This window comes from Macrotis lagotis, chromosome X (genome assembly GCF_037893015.1).
Source record: "Macrotis lagotis isolate mMagLag1 chromosome X, bilby.v1.9.chrom.fasta, whole genome shotgun sequence".
Classification (NCBI taxonomy): domain Eukaryota; kingdom Metazoa; phylum Chordata; class Mammalia; order Peramelemorphia; family Peramelidae; genus Macrotis; species Macrotis lagotis.
This window is the reverse complement of record NC_133666.1, coordinates 651,125,825-651,144,136: the sequence shown is the minus strand read 5'-3', so window position 1 is coordinate 651,144,136 and position 18,312 is coordinate 651,125,825. Positions and strand designations below refer to the sequence as shown.

The following is an 18,312-nucleotide window of genomic DNA, read 5'->3' as shown; positions in this document are numbered from 1 at the left end:
ATCTTTGTGGTCCTACCACCGCAGATCCTCCTCCCGGCCCTAAGCCCCAAGGAACCTTGCAGATCTGGGAAGCATAGAGGAGGAGGAAACAGGGGTCTAGGTGGGTCCGATGACGCTGCAGGTAGTCACGGAGGCAGCCATTGGGGAGATATTCCATAACGAGGCGCAGACTCTGTCGGCCTGGGTAGGAACAACAGCTGCCCATCAATCCTCCCATTCCATACCCCTCACCACCCTGCTCTCCCTTCTCCTCTCTGCATCTTCAGGAGAACCCCAAGATCAGAGAATTGGAGAACCCCAGAGTCAGAAGCAGGATGGGGTCTAGGAAGTCAATAGACAGCATGGAGGAGAATGGGAGAGAAAAAGCTCTGGACCTAATGTCAGCATCTTTGGGTTTGAATCTAGATGCTAACATTAAGTAGAGGTGAGCCTGAGCTAATTACTGCCCCTCCCTAAACTCGGGCTTTTCGACTGTATAACCTGAAGAGCCCCATCTACTCCCTCACAGAGCTGTTGTGAGAAAAACATTTTTCTGGTATTTTAAAGTCCATTGACAAGGTAACTGTCCCATTCGGTTTGAACAGTTAGCTTCTCTCCTCTGGTTTTTAGAATCTTGAGCCTCTCTCAAGGCTCAGACCAAATGGGGCAGCTTGGTAGTACAGTGAATAGAGCGCTGGCCTTGGCATCAGGAGGATCTGAATTCAAATGCAGACACTTAATAATTACTTAGCTGGGTAACCTTGGGCAAGTCACTTAACCTCATTGCCTTGCAAAAAAAAAAAAAGACTCTGACCAAGGGTCATCTTCTACAGAAAGCCTTTCCTGATCCCTGGTATCTCCTCATTTATGTACACACTGCATTATACAACTCCCTCCCCTACTTTGCATTTAAATTCCTTTGAACTTCTCTCTTGCCCCCTCCCAAGTTTATCTTTCCAGACTAATCATGCATTATTCTCCCTCACATATATGCTAGTCAAATTGGACTATTTGCTATTTCCTGTTCACAAATTTTTATCTCCTGCATCTTTGCTTTTACCCAAGCTGTATGTACCCCATGCCTGGAATTCTCACCTTCTTCACTTCTGCTTCTTGGAATTCTTATGTCCCTTCAAAACTCAGCACAAGTTAATACTGTCCCCTTTTTTAGTAAGGCAATTAAGGTTAAATGACTTGCCCAAGGTCACACAGCTAGAAAGTGTCAAATGTCTGAGGCCACATTTGAACTCATGTCCTTCTGACTCTAGGACTGGTGTTCTGTCCATTGTGCCACCCAACTGCCCTCTAGTCCTTCATTTTTTAAAATGAAGAAAGTTGGACTAGCCAGAGGTTCCTGCTAATTCCATATCCACTGAATTCCCCTCTACCCCACCTTCCCAGGCAGGACTCACCTGGGCCATAACACACACCACGGTATTTGACTATGAAGTCACTATGTAATGCTTTCAGAATCTGCACCTCTCGCTGGAAGTCCCGAAGCTGCTGGGGCCCACTGTTCTGTAGCTGCTTGACGGCCACTAGTGCACCCGTGTTATCTCCCAGCGGATCATAGCGGCACAATTCTACACTGCCAAAGTTGCCCTATGGTTCAGATCAACCAACATTGATTAAATGCCAATGATATCCAGACACTGTGTTGGGGAAATAAAAAAAAATACAAAACATTTTCTGCTCTCAAAGATCTCATAGTTTAGATGTGTAACAGCATGTATACAGATTAATATGTTATAAGAACAATGAATAAAAGAAAGAAAAAGGATTTAAGTACTTCTATGTGTTTTTTATCTGAGGAATTACCAGAAAAAAGACAATTCCTGTTCTCAAGAAGCTTACAAGTCTAATTGTAAGAGCATAGATTCAGAAGTGGGAGAGACCTTAGAGATCATTTGTTCCTATCCCATCATTATCTATAGTTAAGGAAACTGAGACCTAGGGAGATTGATTCATCCAAAATCACATTTGAACTAGATCCTCAGATTCCAGAACATTTTTTCCTTTCTATTATACCAAGCTATTAACTTCTGCCTTGTCCTGAGTATCCCCTCTCCATGTTCTTCCCCAGTTCTGTCTTGAACCCTGACCCTCATATTAAAAGTCTGATGGAACTAACTGAAATGATCCAGTGACATAACAAATAGAGATTTCAACTACAGGTCACGAAGCAAGATCTAGGAGACTTTAGGGACCATTAGGATGCCTGCTCAAGGAAGAGAAGCTGGAAGGATCAGGAAGAGCCTAACAAGGGAGATGGCTAAGTCAGCTATCACTAAGGCTAAGCCTGGGTCCTTTGCTTCTTCATCCTTAGTTCATATGCCCCTCACCTTGCCCAGCAGGGAGATATATTTAAGGTGTCTCTCCTCAAAGAGGGTGGGATCCTGGCCAGCCATCAGGTGAGCACTGCTCCAGAGTCCATCCCGAGCCGCTATGGCACTCGGTGAGAGATCTGAGAGGAGCTCATAATCTAGCAAGATAATAAAAGAATTAACTCATATTTACATTGTGTCCTTAAGGTTTATCAAATACTCATCTCAGTTTGTTCAGAATCTCAGAGATGGAAGAGGTTTCAGAGTCACCCACTCCAACCCCCACCTGAAATGAGAATCGTTTCTTCTGCATCAATTCCGACATATTGATCAATTCCTATAATGATGCTTTTCTGCCCATAGTGAACTCACGCCTCCTGTGAGTCCAGGTGCTTTATTAGAAAGATCTGATAATTAAAAAGTTCTTTCTTAGACTGAGTTCCAATCTGCCTCCCTTTGACATCCCTGCCATGGTCTTACTTCACAAGAATACAACATTTTGAGTTAAAAAGACCCTTAGAAACAGTTAGACCCAGAAGGCCAAGGGATTTACCCAGGAGAAGTAACAGAGCAGAGTTTGAAACCCAGGTCTTTAGATTCCAAACCCCCTGGGAGTCAAACTTCAAGGTTATATAGCAATTCCTGAAGGGGTACTACTAGTCTCAGCCATAACTGGGTTAATAAATATTGTTTCCTTCCATGAGCCTTCACCTTTAGTTAAGCCAATTAGTATATGGCAGAAGACACAGGAGCCAGATTTGACTGGAGTATGGGATCTAAAAAAAAGGAATAACCCCCCCCCCAACTGTAAAAAAGTGCCCTTGGCACTTCCAACTCCCAGAGACTTAGTACAAATATTCGTATTATTGATTTCACTATGGAGAGGCTATTTCCTTGATGGGTTGCCTTGCACAATGCCTGCCATGTGATAGAGGATTCACAAGGATTGCTTGATTAATTGATTATGTCCAGCTGGGTCTGTTTCCCACATAACTCTAACCAGATACTTCATGTGTGTCCCCTTCCATCCTGGGACCCATCCTATATGGGGTTCATCCAGCTCCTGATGGGTACCTGAGGTGATGAGGCTGTTGAGATCCCGGATGATGGCTCGGAAGGAGGGCCGCAGGTGAGGGGTGTACTCCATGCATTGACCAATGAGAGTGGCTAACTCTGTCCATTTCAGGGCTGGCAGTTGCTGCTTCTCCTTGTAGAACTGGAGTTTCTGAAAGCGAAGGGAGAGATGAGACAGGGCCCCCAAGTTGAGACCCCAAACTTGGCTGCCTAACCCATTAAAAACTCTAATCAAAGGCATTTTAGAGAGTCTAGGAGGGGGGTGGGGAACATCCTTAGACTAGAGATAGGATGTCAGGGAAAAGAGAGTGCTTAAAGCATAGAATATCAGAACTAAGAGGATATTTATAGAAGAGAAAATCAGAGCTGGGAGGACCCTAGAACTACTATTTGCCAAGCACTTGCTGAGCACTTTACAAATATCCCATTTTATCTTCACAACAACTGTGAGGGAGGTGTTATTATCTCCATTTTACAATTGAGGAAACCGAGGCAGGCAACGGTAAAGTGACTTTCCCAGGTTGGTGTAACTGGTACATTTCTGAGTCAGGTCTTCCTGATGCTAAGTTCATAATTCTAAGCACTCTCTTGCTTCTCATTATGAACTTGGCATTTGTTTTTCATCTAATTATGTGCCCATTTTCTTTCTGGATGGAATGTCAGCTCCCTGAAAGCAAGGATGATTTCATTTCTTTGTTTCTCCATTCTTAGTTGAGTGTCTGAGCTTCATAAATTTTCATTGATGGACTGACTGAGTGTCAGAGCTGGGAGGGCCTTTAAAATCATAGAATTTATAGTAGAAGCCAAACTGTCAGAACTGAGATTTCAGAGGTGTCTTTATACCCATGTCTCTCATTTTAGGTAAGAGGAAACTGAGGCAATCTTGAGAGGGGAAGAGCTCAACATCAGAGAGCTGATCAATAAATGAATGGGTTCAGAATTGAAGCGCTTTGTCTCCCAGGACTCTGCCCTTACCTTGGCAGGTTCCAGGGCACTTAGGGGCATGGTGCCCCCACTGAATATTTCCCAGAGTGTTGCCCCAAAGCTCCACTTGTCAGACTCCAGGCTCAGCAGCTTGACATCCCATAGACACTCGGGGGCCACCCAGGGGATCCGGTCAGTGAGCACTAAGGGAGAAGGATCACAGCAATATTGTTGGGGGGGCACAGTGAGGCCTCAAATCCCATGTCCACTTCTGCCCAGGGACCAACTATTCTCTCTCCCTGGCCATCCCTGACCAAACAGTCCTCTCTCCCCTGAAGGCACAGCAGGAGAATAATGGCTGTGGCCAGTCAGGTGCCAGGGCCACACAGTCTCCTCTTGGCACTCACTCTCTTTGGTCAGCACAGTGGGACTGACTCCTGGGTCGCTGAGTTTGATGAAGGGGGGGCTCCCCCTAGCCCCCACCCTTGCTAAAAGGACCTTCTTGGAGGAGATATTGCCATGGATGATGCCTTTGTCTTCCTAGATGAGAGGCAAAGATCAAGACAATGAAAATAGGTTAGGAGAGGGACACCTATAGCTGGAAACCAAGGTTGGGCAGGAGATGGAGGAAGTGGGGAAGGATCTTGGCCTCTCTCTCTCTCTCTCTCTCTCTCTCTCTCTCTCTCTCTCTCTGGCTCTTTATCTCTCTTTTTAATTTTTATTTATTTTTCCAATTACATACAAAGATAGTTTTCAACATTCATTCTTTTGTAAATTTTTTTTCTACTCCCCTCCTTCCTTCCCTCCCTCCCCTCCCATGACAGTGAATAAACTGAAATTGATTGTACATGTGCAATCCTATTTAACATATATCATGTTGTGAAGGTGGAATTAGAACTCACTCCCCTCTCTCTTAAGCTTACCAGATAGTTGAGAGCATAAGAGAGCTGCTTGGCCACTTGGAGCTTCCAACTGGCGGGTACCAGGGGCCCGCACTTCCGTAAGTGGGTATCAAGTGCCCCCCATCTCACAAATTCCTGTACCATGATACCTGGAGAGAGATTGGGAAAATAAATATGGAAGACAAAGGGAGAGAGAATGGGAAAGGAGAAAGTAGAGAAATGAGGAGGAAGAGATTGGGAGTGATGGGGAAGGAAGGGTGGGAGAGGATCTGACCAGGGCAAGTGGAATGGGAGAAGGCACAGAGCCCTTGGGTGGGGAAATGGGGGGGGGGGGCACAGGGCCTCTGGGCTGGGAACTCACTGTCTCCTGCCATGCAGACACCATGTAGAAGCACAAGATGTGGGTGGGACACTTGACTCATGATGCTGGCAGCGTCCAGGAAGGACTGAGAGAGAGAAAGGTGGAAAAACAAAGCTGCCCCAGCCTCCTAAGGTTTTCTTCTCCCTCTCTCCCCCATCCCCCCATCTCCATCCCCTTCTGATCCAAGGTCTAGGTCCAACCATTGCCCTCCTGAGGCAAGAAGGGGCATGGGCTTGGGCAGAAACAAAGCTAGGAGTTATTCTGTCAGCAGCCCAGAATGTGAGCTGATGGGATCACCTAGTCCTTCCATCTCTGAACAGAAGCATTCTCTATCTCTGTTACTGTCTCTGTCTCTCCCTCCCTCTGTCTCTGTCTGTCTCTACCTCTGCTGTGTCTCTTTCACTGTCTCTCTGTCTCTGTCTCTCTGACTCTGCCTCAGTTCTCTGTGTCTCTGTTTCTCTCTCCCTCTCTTTTTCTCTTCTCTCTCTCTTTTTCCCTATCTTTTTCCTTTCTCTCTCTCTTTGTCCCCCCTCTTTCACACACACACACACACACCCCTCCCAATAACTAGTCATTCTGTCAGCCAGGCAGCTCTCCCTCAGGGTCTGGCCTAAATTTCCTCCATGAGACCCTTTTGACAGAACTACTCTTCTCTGTCTGTCATGGGACTACTAGAGTTCCCAGTCACGGAACAAAAGCATCTGATGCTAAAAGGGTTGAGGTGGGTTGGCATGGGGCAGAGGAAGGGGGGAGATGCCTATTCCCAGAACCAGAAGCTACGAGGTTACAAAAGGCCATGACCTAAGAGGAGAGATTTTCTGTTGAGAAGGCTGAGAGATACTGAAATAGAAAGCGACAGTTTGGACCTTCCTCTGAGTCCTCTCTGAGCCCAGACATGCACTTGGGGGTTTCACTGTAGAGGACGTGTTATTATAGGAACTTTTAGGAGAAAGGAGGGTGTTGATGGTGATCAGAAAGTCATCATGTGAGATGAAGACTGAAGCCACCACTTGTGGACTCCTAGACTCCTAGAATAGGGAACATCAAGGAAAGAGCTTTAGAACATAAAACGTCAAAGGTCCTAAAAACAGAGAATGTCAGAGCTAGGAGGACCCTTAGAACCCAGGACATCAGAGGTGAGGGTCCTTAGAAAACAGGATATCAGATCTTGGAGGACCCTTAGAACACAGGATGTCAGATCTGGATAAGGTTTTACAGGGTCTCTAGCTCAGCTCCCTCATTATATAAAAGAAGATACTGAAGCCTCCAGAAGAAGGAAATAATATTTCCAAGATTGTATAAGAAGATAGAGCAGAGATGTGGGGCAAGAACTGAAATGTCACGATCTTCGGCCTAGTTCTCTTTCTCCCAACCCACCCTGCTTCCTCCTAGGATCTTAAGTAAGAAAGAAAAGAAGAGGAGATGAACAAGCGTCAACTACTGGAAAACCTAAGCCTCCAGAATCTCCTGATCTCAGAATGGAAAGTCCCATGCAGCTCATTTGGTCCAAGCTGTCCAGGATCAGGAATTTCTCTCTAACCCTGGGTCATCCAACTCATCACCTTCTCCCTGCCCAACCCTATGGAAATTGCCAGATCAGAATGTGAGCTTGATGGGCGCAAGATGGCTCTTATCCCCAATAGTGTCACCGAGAGAGAGAGAGAGAGAGAGAGAGAGAGAGAGAGAGAGAGAGCGCAGGCCTCTCACTTGCTAGCATCAGGTTGGTTGATAAACCCTGGCAGGGGGGTCCCCAGCCCTATCTCCTTGCCTTCACTTTCCCTAACCTTTGCAGCATATTCTAATGACACCTGTGCTTTCACACCATCTTTGCTTGGAGCATAAGAAGCTGCTGCCTCTGGAGAGGGTCCAGCTCTTCTCCTCTAAGAAGAGGCTCCTATCTTAAATGTAGCTCTGAGTCTGGGACTTTTCTCCTTTCTTCCACTGGGCTGCATTCTAATCTCCATTCTTCTGACACAGCAAGCTTCCCTTCTCTAGAGCCTCCTCCCCTCTTTGTCGTTATCTTGAGGCTCTTCCTTCATTCCCCATTCCCCAGAAAGATTATATCCTCCCAATAACTCAGAGTGTGTGTGTGTGCGCGTGTGTAAGAACATTCTTTTCTAGGAAGGGGACCCACCTGCTGCTGTATGAGAACAGAGGGCAGTCCCTTGACCTGGCTATAGAAATATCATGCACTTTTTAAAGGACGCATGGTCACTGACCTTGCTTTTCAAACTTCCTGGAAGAATGTGGCCTGGCAGGAGGCCCAGAGAAGATGCCCTGACAGGTCCTTGGCCAACCAAGGAGCAAAGAATGCAGGGGTGCTGGGATCCATGCCCAGCAGCTGGCTGCCCTATGAATGTGAATGTAGGGGTAGAGGGAAGAGGACCAGGGTGGAGGACATTCACCTCGATACAGTTCTGGTGCATGGTGTCCATCACTTTGAGCAGAACCTCTACCTTGTGGGTCTCCCCATCCACCTTGTCCAGGCGGCTCCCACGGTAAATCTTGGTGAAGGAGCCATGGCCCAGGTTCTCATGCTAGGAGGAGGGAGGGAGATAGGGAGCAGTGGATGTAAGTCCTGTCCTGTCCCCCAACCCCAATGAAGGTAAGTCCGACTCATTATTTCCCCCAGAGTTGGGAAGTCATTCATATTCCCTTTTTTTTTTAGGGTTTTTTTTTTTTTTGCAAGGCAAATGGGGTTAAGTGGCTTGCCCAAGGCCACATAGCTAGGTAATTATTAAGTGTCTGAGACTGGATTTGAACCCAGGTACTCCTGACTCCTGGGCCGGTGCTTTATCTACTACGCCACCTAGCTGCCCCAATATTCCCATTTTGTAAATGGGAAAAATGAGGCTTAGATTGGGAAGAGGCTTGTATAAGATCACTCATCAAGGTAGTGATAGAATCAGGACCCCAGAGTTCAAGGCTCCTTCCACTAGTCTATCCTACCCTCTCCCCCAGTTTTCCTTTTCCTCCCTTCTCCCCATCCCTGTGCTCACCCACTCCAGGCTGTCAGCGGGGATTTTGTGGAACATCATTTGACTGAGCTGGCGCTGGGGCTGAGGCCAGCCTTGGGTTGGGGCTAAGACTGGGGATGGGGGCAACTGGTTGCAATCCCTCCTTACTATGATCAGGTTAGATTTTTCTGTGAGTTGGGATTAAAAAGAGATACATTTCTATAAGCTCCTCTTCTTCATCCCCAAATTCCAACCTCAGAGTATACAGAGAAGCAAGAGATAGGTTTCAGTCACTTACCTTTGGGTCTGGGGGGACAGCAGCTACTGAGGCTCAGAGCTGTCCCATCTACCAGGAGCCCACAGCCCCGGGAGGATGCTAGGAGCTGGCGCAGGCTACCATGGGGCCGGTTCAGCCCAGACAAGAAGAAGTTCCCTGAAAGGTCGCGGGTGATCAAACAGCCCTTGTAGTCTGGACCTAGGGGTGTCTGGATGGCAGTGAGGAGAGGGGGACTATCAAGAAGGCTGGCTAAGCAAGAGGGACCCAGGGGCTATTAGCCCCAGGACATCAATGTGACCTAATCCATCCTAAAGTTCGCTCTACCAGCTTTGCTGTTGTTATTTAGTCATTTCATTCCTGTCCAATTCTTCATGATTTCATTTGAGGTTTGCTTGGCACAGATACTGGAATAGTTTGTCATTTCCTTCTTCAACTCATTTTACAGATAAGCAAACAGGGTAAAGTGACTTGACGAAGGTCACACAGCTAGTAAATGTCTGAGGCTGGATTTGAACTCAGGAAAGTGCATCTTCCTGACTCTAGCCCCAGGACTTTATCCACCACACCCCCCAGCTGCCCAGGTCTGTGGATTTAATGAGCCCCAAAAAGCCTGCTATGGCTCCATACAATGAGCAAACGGCTAAGAAGGGAATAAAGATACAGTAGAACAAGTCCCCCGGGGACCCCAAATTATAACTTCCCTGCTAGGCAAAGGGAAAGAATGGGTGATGGTTGTTGGGCCTGACCTGGATACAGACTGTGAGCAGGAAGTTGTCAAAGTCCTGGGGGCTTTGCCGAAGGACATAGGACCCTGGAACTGACCCCCCTATCTTCAGCTTGTTCACAGCAAACTCAGATCTACAGGAGAGGGAGAAAAACACTAGGAAATGGAGAGAAAAACAGAGGTGGAAAGATTCAGAGGAAGAGGCTAAAGGTCATCATCATTTCTCTGTCCAGCCCTGGGGCTCTTAGACCTGAAAAGTGTACAGCCTTAGACCCAGGCCCAAGCCTCTACTTCCCTATCTCCAAATCCATTGCTTCTAAACTAGAAACTGGAAGCAATATTAAAGGTCATGAAGTCTAAACTCATTTTACAGATGAAGAAACTAAGGCACAGAAAAGGAGAGATCACTTGTCCAAAGTCACAAAAATAAATGAGATGGGGATTCTGGTGCATTTTCTTTAACTTGCATTTTTTTTTTCCATTACATCCCTTTGTCTCCCCCCAAGGATTCAATTCAGTGATACAAATATTACTCTTGCCACTTCTCTGTAAACCTAACTCTACAAAGCCCCAGGGTTACATTTGGTCTCTTAATTGCCTCTGTCAGCCTTTCCAAGGACATTGCTTCTCCTTTCCATGTTCAAATGAGATTAGGTCTGTGGCTGACTCTAGGCAAAAAGGGGAGGATCCTTAGTCCTGGTGGTGGGTTGTTTTTTTTTTGGGTTTTTTTTTGATAGACTTATATAATCTTAGAAGTGTTCACAGTTCAAGAAAAGGTTGTGATCTGGGGAAAGAGTGGGGTGGTTATTACTCACGTGATAGGACCATGGCACTGGTTCTCGATGTTCTCCAAGAGCTGGGGAGGGGCCACCTCTTTGCAGAAGTAGTGGTGGGCATCAGTGGTGAGTCGGTAGTAGCCATCAACCAGAGAGATAAAGGACAGCGCCTCCCTTAGAGTTGGAAATTCAACTTCCTGCAAATAGAGAATGTCAGCAATAGAAAGGACCTTGAAACCCAGAATGTCAGAGTTGGGAGGGCCCTTAGAACACAGACTTGAGGGGTACTTTAGAACACAGAGTATTAGACATAGAGGGGTTCCTTAGAACACAGAATGTCGGAAACGGGGGGTCTTTGGAACGCAGAATGTCAAAGCAGAGCGAAGCCTTAGAAACAGGATCTCAGAGCTGGGAGGATCCTTAGAGCACAGAATATTAGGGCTGAGAGAATCTTAGAACCCAGGGCATCAGAGTTAGAAGGGTGTTAACAAGTGGAACTTTTGAGCTGGCAAATCCTTTAGGACAAAATTCATCCCTTCTTCCATCTCCATCCTTTTTCTGATTTTCAATCACTCTTTTTCTAATGGCTGCAAACATGCCTGTGTATCCTCCAACCTCAGAAAATTCTCCCACGATTCCCTGTCCCCATTGCCCTAAAATCTCCTTCCTTTTAGTGATTCAACTGCTTGAGAAGGTGTTCTATGAAACAGATATCTCTTCTTTTCTTCTCATTCTTTTCTTAACTCTCTGCTGTCTGACTTCCGTCCATATCATTCAACTGAAACTACTCTCTCAAAGTTATTTATGATCTCTTGATGGCCAATTTCAATGGCCTTTTCTTCATTTTCATTCTCCTTGGCGACTCTCCAGAGATGTCTTGATACTCTTTTCTCTAGATTTTCAGGGCATCCCTCTCTCCTAAATCTCCTCCTAACATGTCTGTTTGCTCACTTTCTGTCTCCTTCCCTGCCTCTTAATCCATGTCCTGTCACTAACAATAAGGGTCTCTCATAGGCTCTGTTCCGGGCCCTCTTCTCTTCTCTCCCTATACTGCTTTGCTTAGTGATTTCATTAGCTGCCATGGTTTCAAATGTGCTTCAAGCCCTTCCAATCTATCTTCCTACCATTCATCCACCAAACTGACTTTTTCTATATCCCAGTTCTGACCACATCACTTGGGGTGGGGAGTACCAGACCTTCTTATTCAATAAACTTCAGGGGTGGCTAGGTGGCGTAGTGGATAAAGCACCAGCCTTGGAGTCAGGAGGACCTGGGTTCAAATCTGATCACAGACACTTAATAATTACCTAGCTATGTGGCCTTGGGCAAGCCACTTAAATCCCATTTGCCTTGCAAAAAAAAAAAAAAAAAAACTAAAAAAATTCAATAAACTTCAGGGCTCCCTATTACCTCTAGGATCAAGTAGAAAATCTCCTGGCACCATCCTACCTTTCCAATCTTCTTACACCTTATCCTCCTCCATGATTCAGTGACCTCAGACTCCTGGATGTCCTAGGAACAAGACTTTCCATCTCCAGACTCTAGGTATTTTCACTCACTGTTTCTCAAATCTGGTCTCCATCTCTTCCTCCTACCTTCCCTGGCCTCCTTCAAGTCTCAAATGCAGTCCTACCTTCTGGAAGAAATTTTTCCCAGTCCTCCTTTATCTTGGTTTCTCCCTCTGAGACTCCCTCCAACTTAACCTGTTCACATCTTGTTTGTAGTTAGTTGTTTACATGTTGTCTCCTTGTCTCCTCAATTAAATTATGAATTTCCCAAGAGTAGGAATTATCTTTTGCCTTTCTTTTTATAGCCTGTTCTCCTCTAACTCAATATATACATTCCTGTCATCTATGCAAAAATGAGCAATAAAGGGCATAGGATTTATGAGAAATATGCCATTAGAGGTATAATTCAAAATTTTCATTAGTGACACATAAAGCTTGTTTTTCAGTCATGTCCAGCTCTCTCAGTGATCTTATTTGGGGTTTTCTTGTCAGCGGTTTGCCATTTTCTTCTCCAACTCATTTTACAGATGGAGAACTGAAGTGAACAGGGTGAAGTGAAGTGACTTGCCCAGGGTTACGTAGCTACTAAATATCTGAGGCTGGGGTTGAACTCTGGAAGACTCATCTTCCTGACCTGACTGCAAACCCAGAGGTCTAGCCACTGCTCCATATAGCTTTCCCATAAAGATAGGGGTCTAATAAAAAATGACAGCACAGTATTATATATGGTAAATAATTAAGAAATACATAATCATCACATAATCAGTGGTAATACCATACGTAGACTTGGATTAATGCTGCCTGTACACCCAGTTCCAGGGGACCCCAGGGTGGTTTTGGTGGGTAGCAACCTCAGGAAACAGAAGCAGAGACAGCAGAAGGTAAGGAACAGGAAGTAAGGACTAAATGCGTTTGGACCAGCGGTCTTCCGCCCACAGCTCCTACTTTACCAGAATAAATAGATTTTGAGATTTACACCGTAAGTTTGCTTGTGAAAACTGGAAATGAGGGGTGGTTAGGTGGTGCAGTGGATAGAGCACCGGCCCTGGAGTCAGGAGTACCTGAGTTCAAATCCAGCCTCAGACACTTAATAATTAGCTGTGTAGCCTTGGGCAAGCCACTTAACCCCATTTGCCTTGCAAAAAAGGCAAAAAATTGGAAATGAGTGAGGAAAGGAATTGTATAGCTTGTAAATTACTTTGTCATCCCTCTGGTATATGTTTGAGGTGTGTGTATGTGCGTGTGTGTGTATACGTGAGTGAGTGTGTGTGTGTTTGTGTGTGTGTGTGTGTGTGAACTGGTATTTTATTCTCTGCTTTCCTGGGTGCAGTTTTCCATTTCTTGTTGACAAAATTGAGTGTAAGTAAACTCAAAATTCCAAGTTATGCTCAAATTATTCTGTAATATATCCATTTATGTTGAAATAAATTCATGTTTTCAAAATAAATGTTACCACAGAACTAACTGTACATCCTTGTTCCTGATATATAGTAGGTGCTTAAAAAGTGCTGTTGATTGGCTGAGAATGTAAGAGGGATCTTAGAACAGAGAATACCAGACTGGGAAGAGCATAAAGGATAATGTCTCAACTGACATCTTACAGATGAGGAAAGTGAGGCACAGAACGTACCCTCCCCTTCGCATCTCAGCCTACATTTTATAGCCAGCCAGCCAGCCACCTCTGCCCTGGAGTTCAGGTAGCAAGGAACACTGACAGCTGTGGAACCCACCAGAATCCTGTTGTCAGTCTTAGTAACAGTGACTAGCCGGTTCTCATTAAGGTGACCTTCCCTGCAGGCCTGCTTGATGCCGATATCAACGATTTCAGGAAAGTCACAGAAAGGTTGTGGGCTCTGGTCAGAGTAGATATGGAGAGAAGAAAGGGGAGATCAGATGAGGGACTCCTCATAAGAGCCATTCATCCCTTTCCCACCCTCAAAGCAAATGCGGACCCAACAACAGCACCTCACTGCCCCCAGGAGTCCAGGAGATGCCACTGTCTCCAGCCACATGGATTAGACAGTTGAGGTCTTGGCCAGATACGGTCCCTGGTGTCCGACCCTTGAAGGTCTCTGAAGCTCGAATGGGTTTCAGCCTTTCCAGATCCATGAGATATTTAAGCATGATGGAGTGTATATCGGCCTGGCAAGAAGCCACTCTCTGCAGGGCTCGGCGGACCATCTGACGATAACGTTTCCGAGTCATGAAGCTGAGATTCTGAATTAAGCGTCGGAAGTTTCCTGGGATACAGGTTTTATAGCTGGGGGAGGAGAAGCCAGGGATTTATCCCATCTACACACATCATCCATACCCAGGGGCCTTATGAAACAGGGACCGGGAAGTGGTCATTAGAGTGAGGTGGGATGTTGCCCAAGGTTTCCTTTCTACCGGGTTCCTTGCTCCTTCCCCTATTTCTGGCTAAATGCTGACCTTCCCTCCACCTCCCATGGACATTGTTGTTCATCCCATATGGGTGAATAGGGAGTTGCCAGCTGGTAAGATTTGACTCCACCATCTGCCCTGATGCTATGCTCTTCAGATCCCTGGGCACTGCCATCTGACTTGCCAATACACCCTAAGCCTCTTGGGAGTTGCCTTCTTCCTTAGCACTTTAACCTTAGATAAGCTCAGAGACATCAGCCTTTCCCCACAGATGAACCCTCTTCTATATCTAGGTATCTAATTAGAATATAAGCTCCAGGAGAGCAGGAACTGCATTGCATTTCTATTTGTATTCCTAGTGGTTAGTAGGGGTTCCCACATAGAAAAGCCAAACTTGGTGCATTTTGCCTGAGACTCCTAGCTGGGGAAGAAAAAGCTGGTTTGATCACGTGTGGTTGGGTAAAGAAGAGAGAGAGAAGAAAGATTCTTCACTTTTTTGAAGTGAATATGTGGTTCCAGACTCTCTTTGTCTCTTTGTTTCCTCCTCCAGAGAATCTCTAATAGACAGGTAGAGGAATCTGGTTCCTTAACATGTCCTCAATTTTCATCTTGCTTCCCTAGATATTGCAAGGAATTTTCCTTTGAATGAGACTAGGGCCTCCATTTTGGTTGATCTGAGACACCCTACTCCTAGAGGGAGAACTCATTCACTCTATGTATTTTCTGGTATAATCTAATCTGTATAATTTCCATTTCTGTTTGCTATTTGCTTAGATAAATCTATCTCACTGTTTATTCACTATTTGTGATGGTCATTATATAACTAGCATTCGGTGTCAAGGAGTGAAGCTGGTAGGTGTAAGCTAAGGGGAGCACCTTAGGTTGCCTCCTCACTTTAAAGGATAGTGATTTGAGAACCTGGGAGCTTTGAATGTCCCTAGACCAGTAATACTTAGGGGACAAGACAGATAGAATTCAAATCCAGGATCCCCTTTCTCAGAGGAGAACTGAGCAGTCAGTCTCATGGTGCCTTCTGCTGTTCCCCTCAAGGTGGGAATCTCAGCCCCCTGTAGATACTCGATGGATAAGATCCCAGAGATATCTATCAGTGTCTTCCTGTATATTTGTTTGTGTGTATATATATATATATATATATATATATATGTATATATACATACATATATATATGACATTTATATCTTACATGGGCAGTACACACATTACAGACATATCATGTAATAATAATATATAATTATTAGTATATAATATTAAATGTTATTATATAATATATTGTTATATAAATCATATATAATTATATATTATAGCAATAATATATTATTATATAATAGAATGATTTATTAATATATTAACAATTTTATATATTATATTAATATAATATTAATACTATGTATTATTATATATTATATAATACTATAATAAAATGCTTTTTTTATTCATTCTGCGCTAATCACTGAGGATACAAAGAAAGGGGAAAAGAATCCCTGTCCCAAAGGAGCTTCTGTTGCAAATATAAGTACTATAAATATGTACATACAAGCGATAGAGATAGATAGATAGATAGATGATAGATAGATAGACAGACAGACAGACAGACAGACAGACAGACAGACAGATAGATAGATAGATAGATAGATAGATCGCTAGATGGATGGATGGATGGATGGATAGATGGATGGATGGACACATAGAAAGATGGATGGTTGGATGGACAGATAGATGGATTAGATAGATGATAGATAAATGATAGATAGACTGATTAGATAGACAGATAGATGGATGAACAAATAGAAAGATGGATGGGTGGATGGACAGATATAGATAGATAGCTAGATGGATAGCTAGATAGATAGATAAATGATAGATAGATAGATGGATAGGTAGACAGACAGATAGATAGATGATAGATAGAAGGGAAGACTATAAGGGAAAGAGAATGAGATCAGTTTTAAGCGTGTTGGGTTTCAGATGTCTTCAGTCTATCCACCACAAGATATCTAATAGGAAGTTGGAGACATTAAGACTTGAGGTCAGAAAAGAGGTAGAAAATAAGTAGATTTGAGAATCATTAGTGGAGGGTTGGTCATTAACTCTATGGGAACTAATGAGATCACCCAATGAAGTGGTAGAGGGGGGAAGAGAAGCTGGCCTAGGATAGAACTTTATGGGGCATACATGACTAGGGGATGTGATCTGGAGATCTAACAAAGAAAACTGAGGAGAAGCAGTCAGAGAGGTAGGAGCAGAATCAGAAGAGAGAAGTGTCCTGAAAAACCTAGAGGGGGGGGGGGCGGCTAGGTGGCATAGTGGATAAAGCACCGGCCTTGGAGTCAGGAGTACCTGGGTTCAAATCCGGTCTTAGACACTTAATGATTACCTAGCTGTGTGGCCTTGGGCAAGCCACTTAACCCCATTTGCCTTGCAAAAAAAAAAAAAAACCCTTGCAAAAAAAAAACCCTATAAAAAACCTATTAAAAAAAAACTAGAGGGGAAAAAGTATGAAAGAAGAGAGAATAATCCACAGTGTCAAAGGCTGCAGAGAGGCCAAGGGAAGACAGTAACAATGTGACACCTCTGGAGTCAAAAAGTCCCAGGTTGAAGTCCTCTGATTCACACTGCCTACATGATCCTGGGAATATCTCATTCTCACAGGGCTCCTAGGCATCTTTCTAAGCCTCTAAATGGCAGAGAAGTTATAGATCTTCTTAGTTAGAGAAGAGGTTTCTTCCCTGAAAGCATGGCTATGAATTGACTGGGAGCTCCCCCCTCCAGTGCCCATGGACAACCACTCAGCAACTTAGGATCCAAGACATTGCTTGGGCATGGGAAGGTGGCCAGCTGCCCAAGCCAGGCAAGCTGCATATAAAGGAGTCAAGACCACATCCTGTTCTTTCTGACAAAGGTCAGCACTCCAGTGACTGCCACACCTGCACTATTTGGGAAACATACTTTTCCTTATTTCTCCATAGTCTTGGGCAAATTTTTTCCATTTCGTCAGGGTACAAGACGTCTGTTAAAAGCTCAAAATTTTAATTAAGATGATGGATGTAGCTCCTCTCAGCAGTTCAGAGATGAAGGACAACCCTGAGAGACCTGCCATAGTCAATGCCATCCACACCCAGAGGAAAAACTAGGGACTCTGAAAGCGTATTATGTTCACTTTTTAAAACTTCTTTTGTGTTTTTCCTTCCTATCTCATGGGTTTCCCCCACTTAGTTGTAATTCCTCTTTCACAACATAACTAAGATGAAAATATGTTAAACAGGAATGAATGTTTATGTACAACTTTTGCCAAACTATTTGCTGCTGTGGGGGAGGGGGGAAGAGAAAGTGGTAGAAAAATGTAGAACTGATAAATCTGCAAATGGATGAATGCTGAGAAACTACCATTGCATATAATTGGAAAAATAAAATAAAATTCAAACTCAGAGTTTGTCCTGGTGGGATCTTAGACACTGGTAAAATGTGTTCCAACTCTGTGAGTCAGGGGGTGTCAGGTAAAGAATCTTTCCCTCATTTTTTTTTTTAAGTTTTTGCAAGGCAAATGGGATTAAGTGGCTTGCCCAAGGCCACACAGCTAGGCAATTATTAAGTGTCTGAGACCGGATTTGAACCCAGGTATTCCTGACTCCAGGGCCGGTGCTTTATCCACTGCGCCACCTAGCCGCCACCTAGACTCCACCTAGCCGCCCCCTCTCTCCCTCACTCTTGGTAGAAATCTTTTACTTGTGCCTTTAAATCCCTTTCACTGATGCCTTTTTTTTTTTAAGACTGTAGCCCTAGGAAGCAGCTAAATGGTACAGTAGATAGAGTACCAGCCCTGGAATCAGGAGGACCTGAGTTCAAATCCAGCCTCAGACACTTAATAATTATCTAGCTGTGTGACCTTGGGCAAGTCACTTAAACCTATTGCCTTGCAAGAACCAAAATCAAAACCAAAAACAACTAAAAAATAAAAATAAAGGCCCTCACTGAACACTTAGCTCAGATAAGGTAAAGCAGAGAAGGAATGGGCAGCAATAATGATAGCAATAATGGACAGCATAACTGAGCATCTATGGATATAGCTGGCCAATGAGGGAAAAGAAGATTCCGAGGACTGAACC

The 18,312-nt window shown here is 44.5% G+C and overlaps 1 protein-coding gene across 3 annotated transcripts in view; it reads right to left on the bottom strand.

Moving 5' to 3' along the window:
- Positions 1 to 18,312, bottom strand: part of JAK3 (Janus kinase 3) — a 35,251-nt gene that overhangs the window by 7,518 nt on the left and 9,421 nt on the right. For all 3 annotated transcript variants that reach the window (XM_074204854.1, XM_074204856.1, XM_074204855.1), the window contains 15 exons: positions 13,772 to 14,066; positions 13,537 to 13,659; positions 10,338 to 10,495; positions 9,545 to 9,656; positions 8,820 to 9,006; positions 8,564 to 8,709; positions 7,970 to 8,101; positions 5,565 to 5,649; positions 5,225 to 5,352; positions 4,709 to 4,841; positions 4,353 to 4,504; positions 3,378 to 3,528; positions 2,322 to 2,461; positions 1,392 to 1,581; positions 56 to 180 (listed from right to left, as the gene is read on the bottom strand). In XM_074204854.1, the coding sequence (XP_074060955.1) occupies positions 56 to 180; positions 1,392 to 1,581; positions 2,322 to 2,461; positions 3,378 to 3,528; positions 4,353 to 4,504; positions 4,709 to 4,841; positions 5,225 to 5,352; positions 5,565 to 5,649; positions 7,970 to 8,101; positions 8,564 to 8,709; positions 8,820 to 9,006; positions 9,545 to 9,656; positions 10,338 to 10,495; positions 13,537 to 13,659; positions 13,772 to 14,066 (2,257 nt within the window). The remainder of the gene's footprint in view (positions 1 to 55; positions 181 to 1,391; positions 1,582 to 2,321; positions 2,462 to 3,377; positions 3,529 to 4,352; positions 4,505 to 4,708; positions 4,842 to 5,224; positions 5,353 to 5,564; positions 5,650 to 7,969; positions 8,102 to 8,563; positions 8,710 to 8,819; positions 9,007 to 9,544; positions 9,657 to 10,337; positions 10,496 to 13,536; positions 13,660 to 13,771; positions 14,067 to 18,312) is intronic.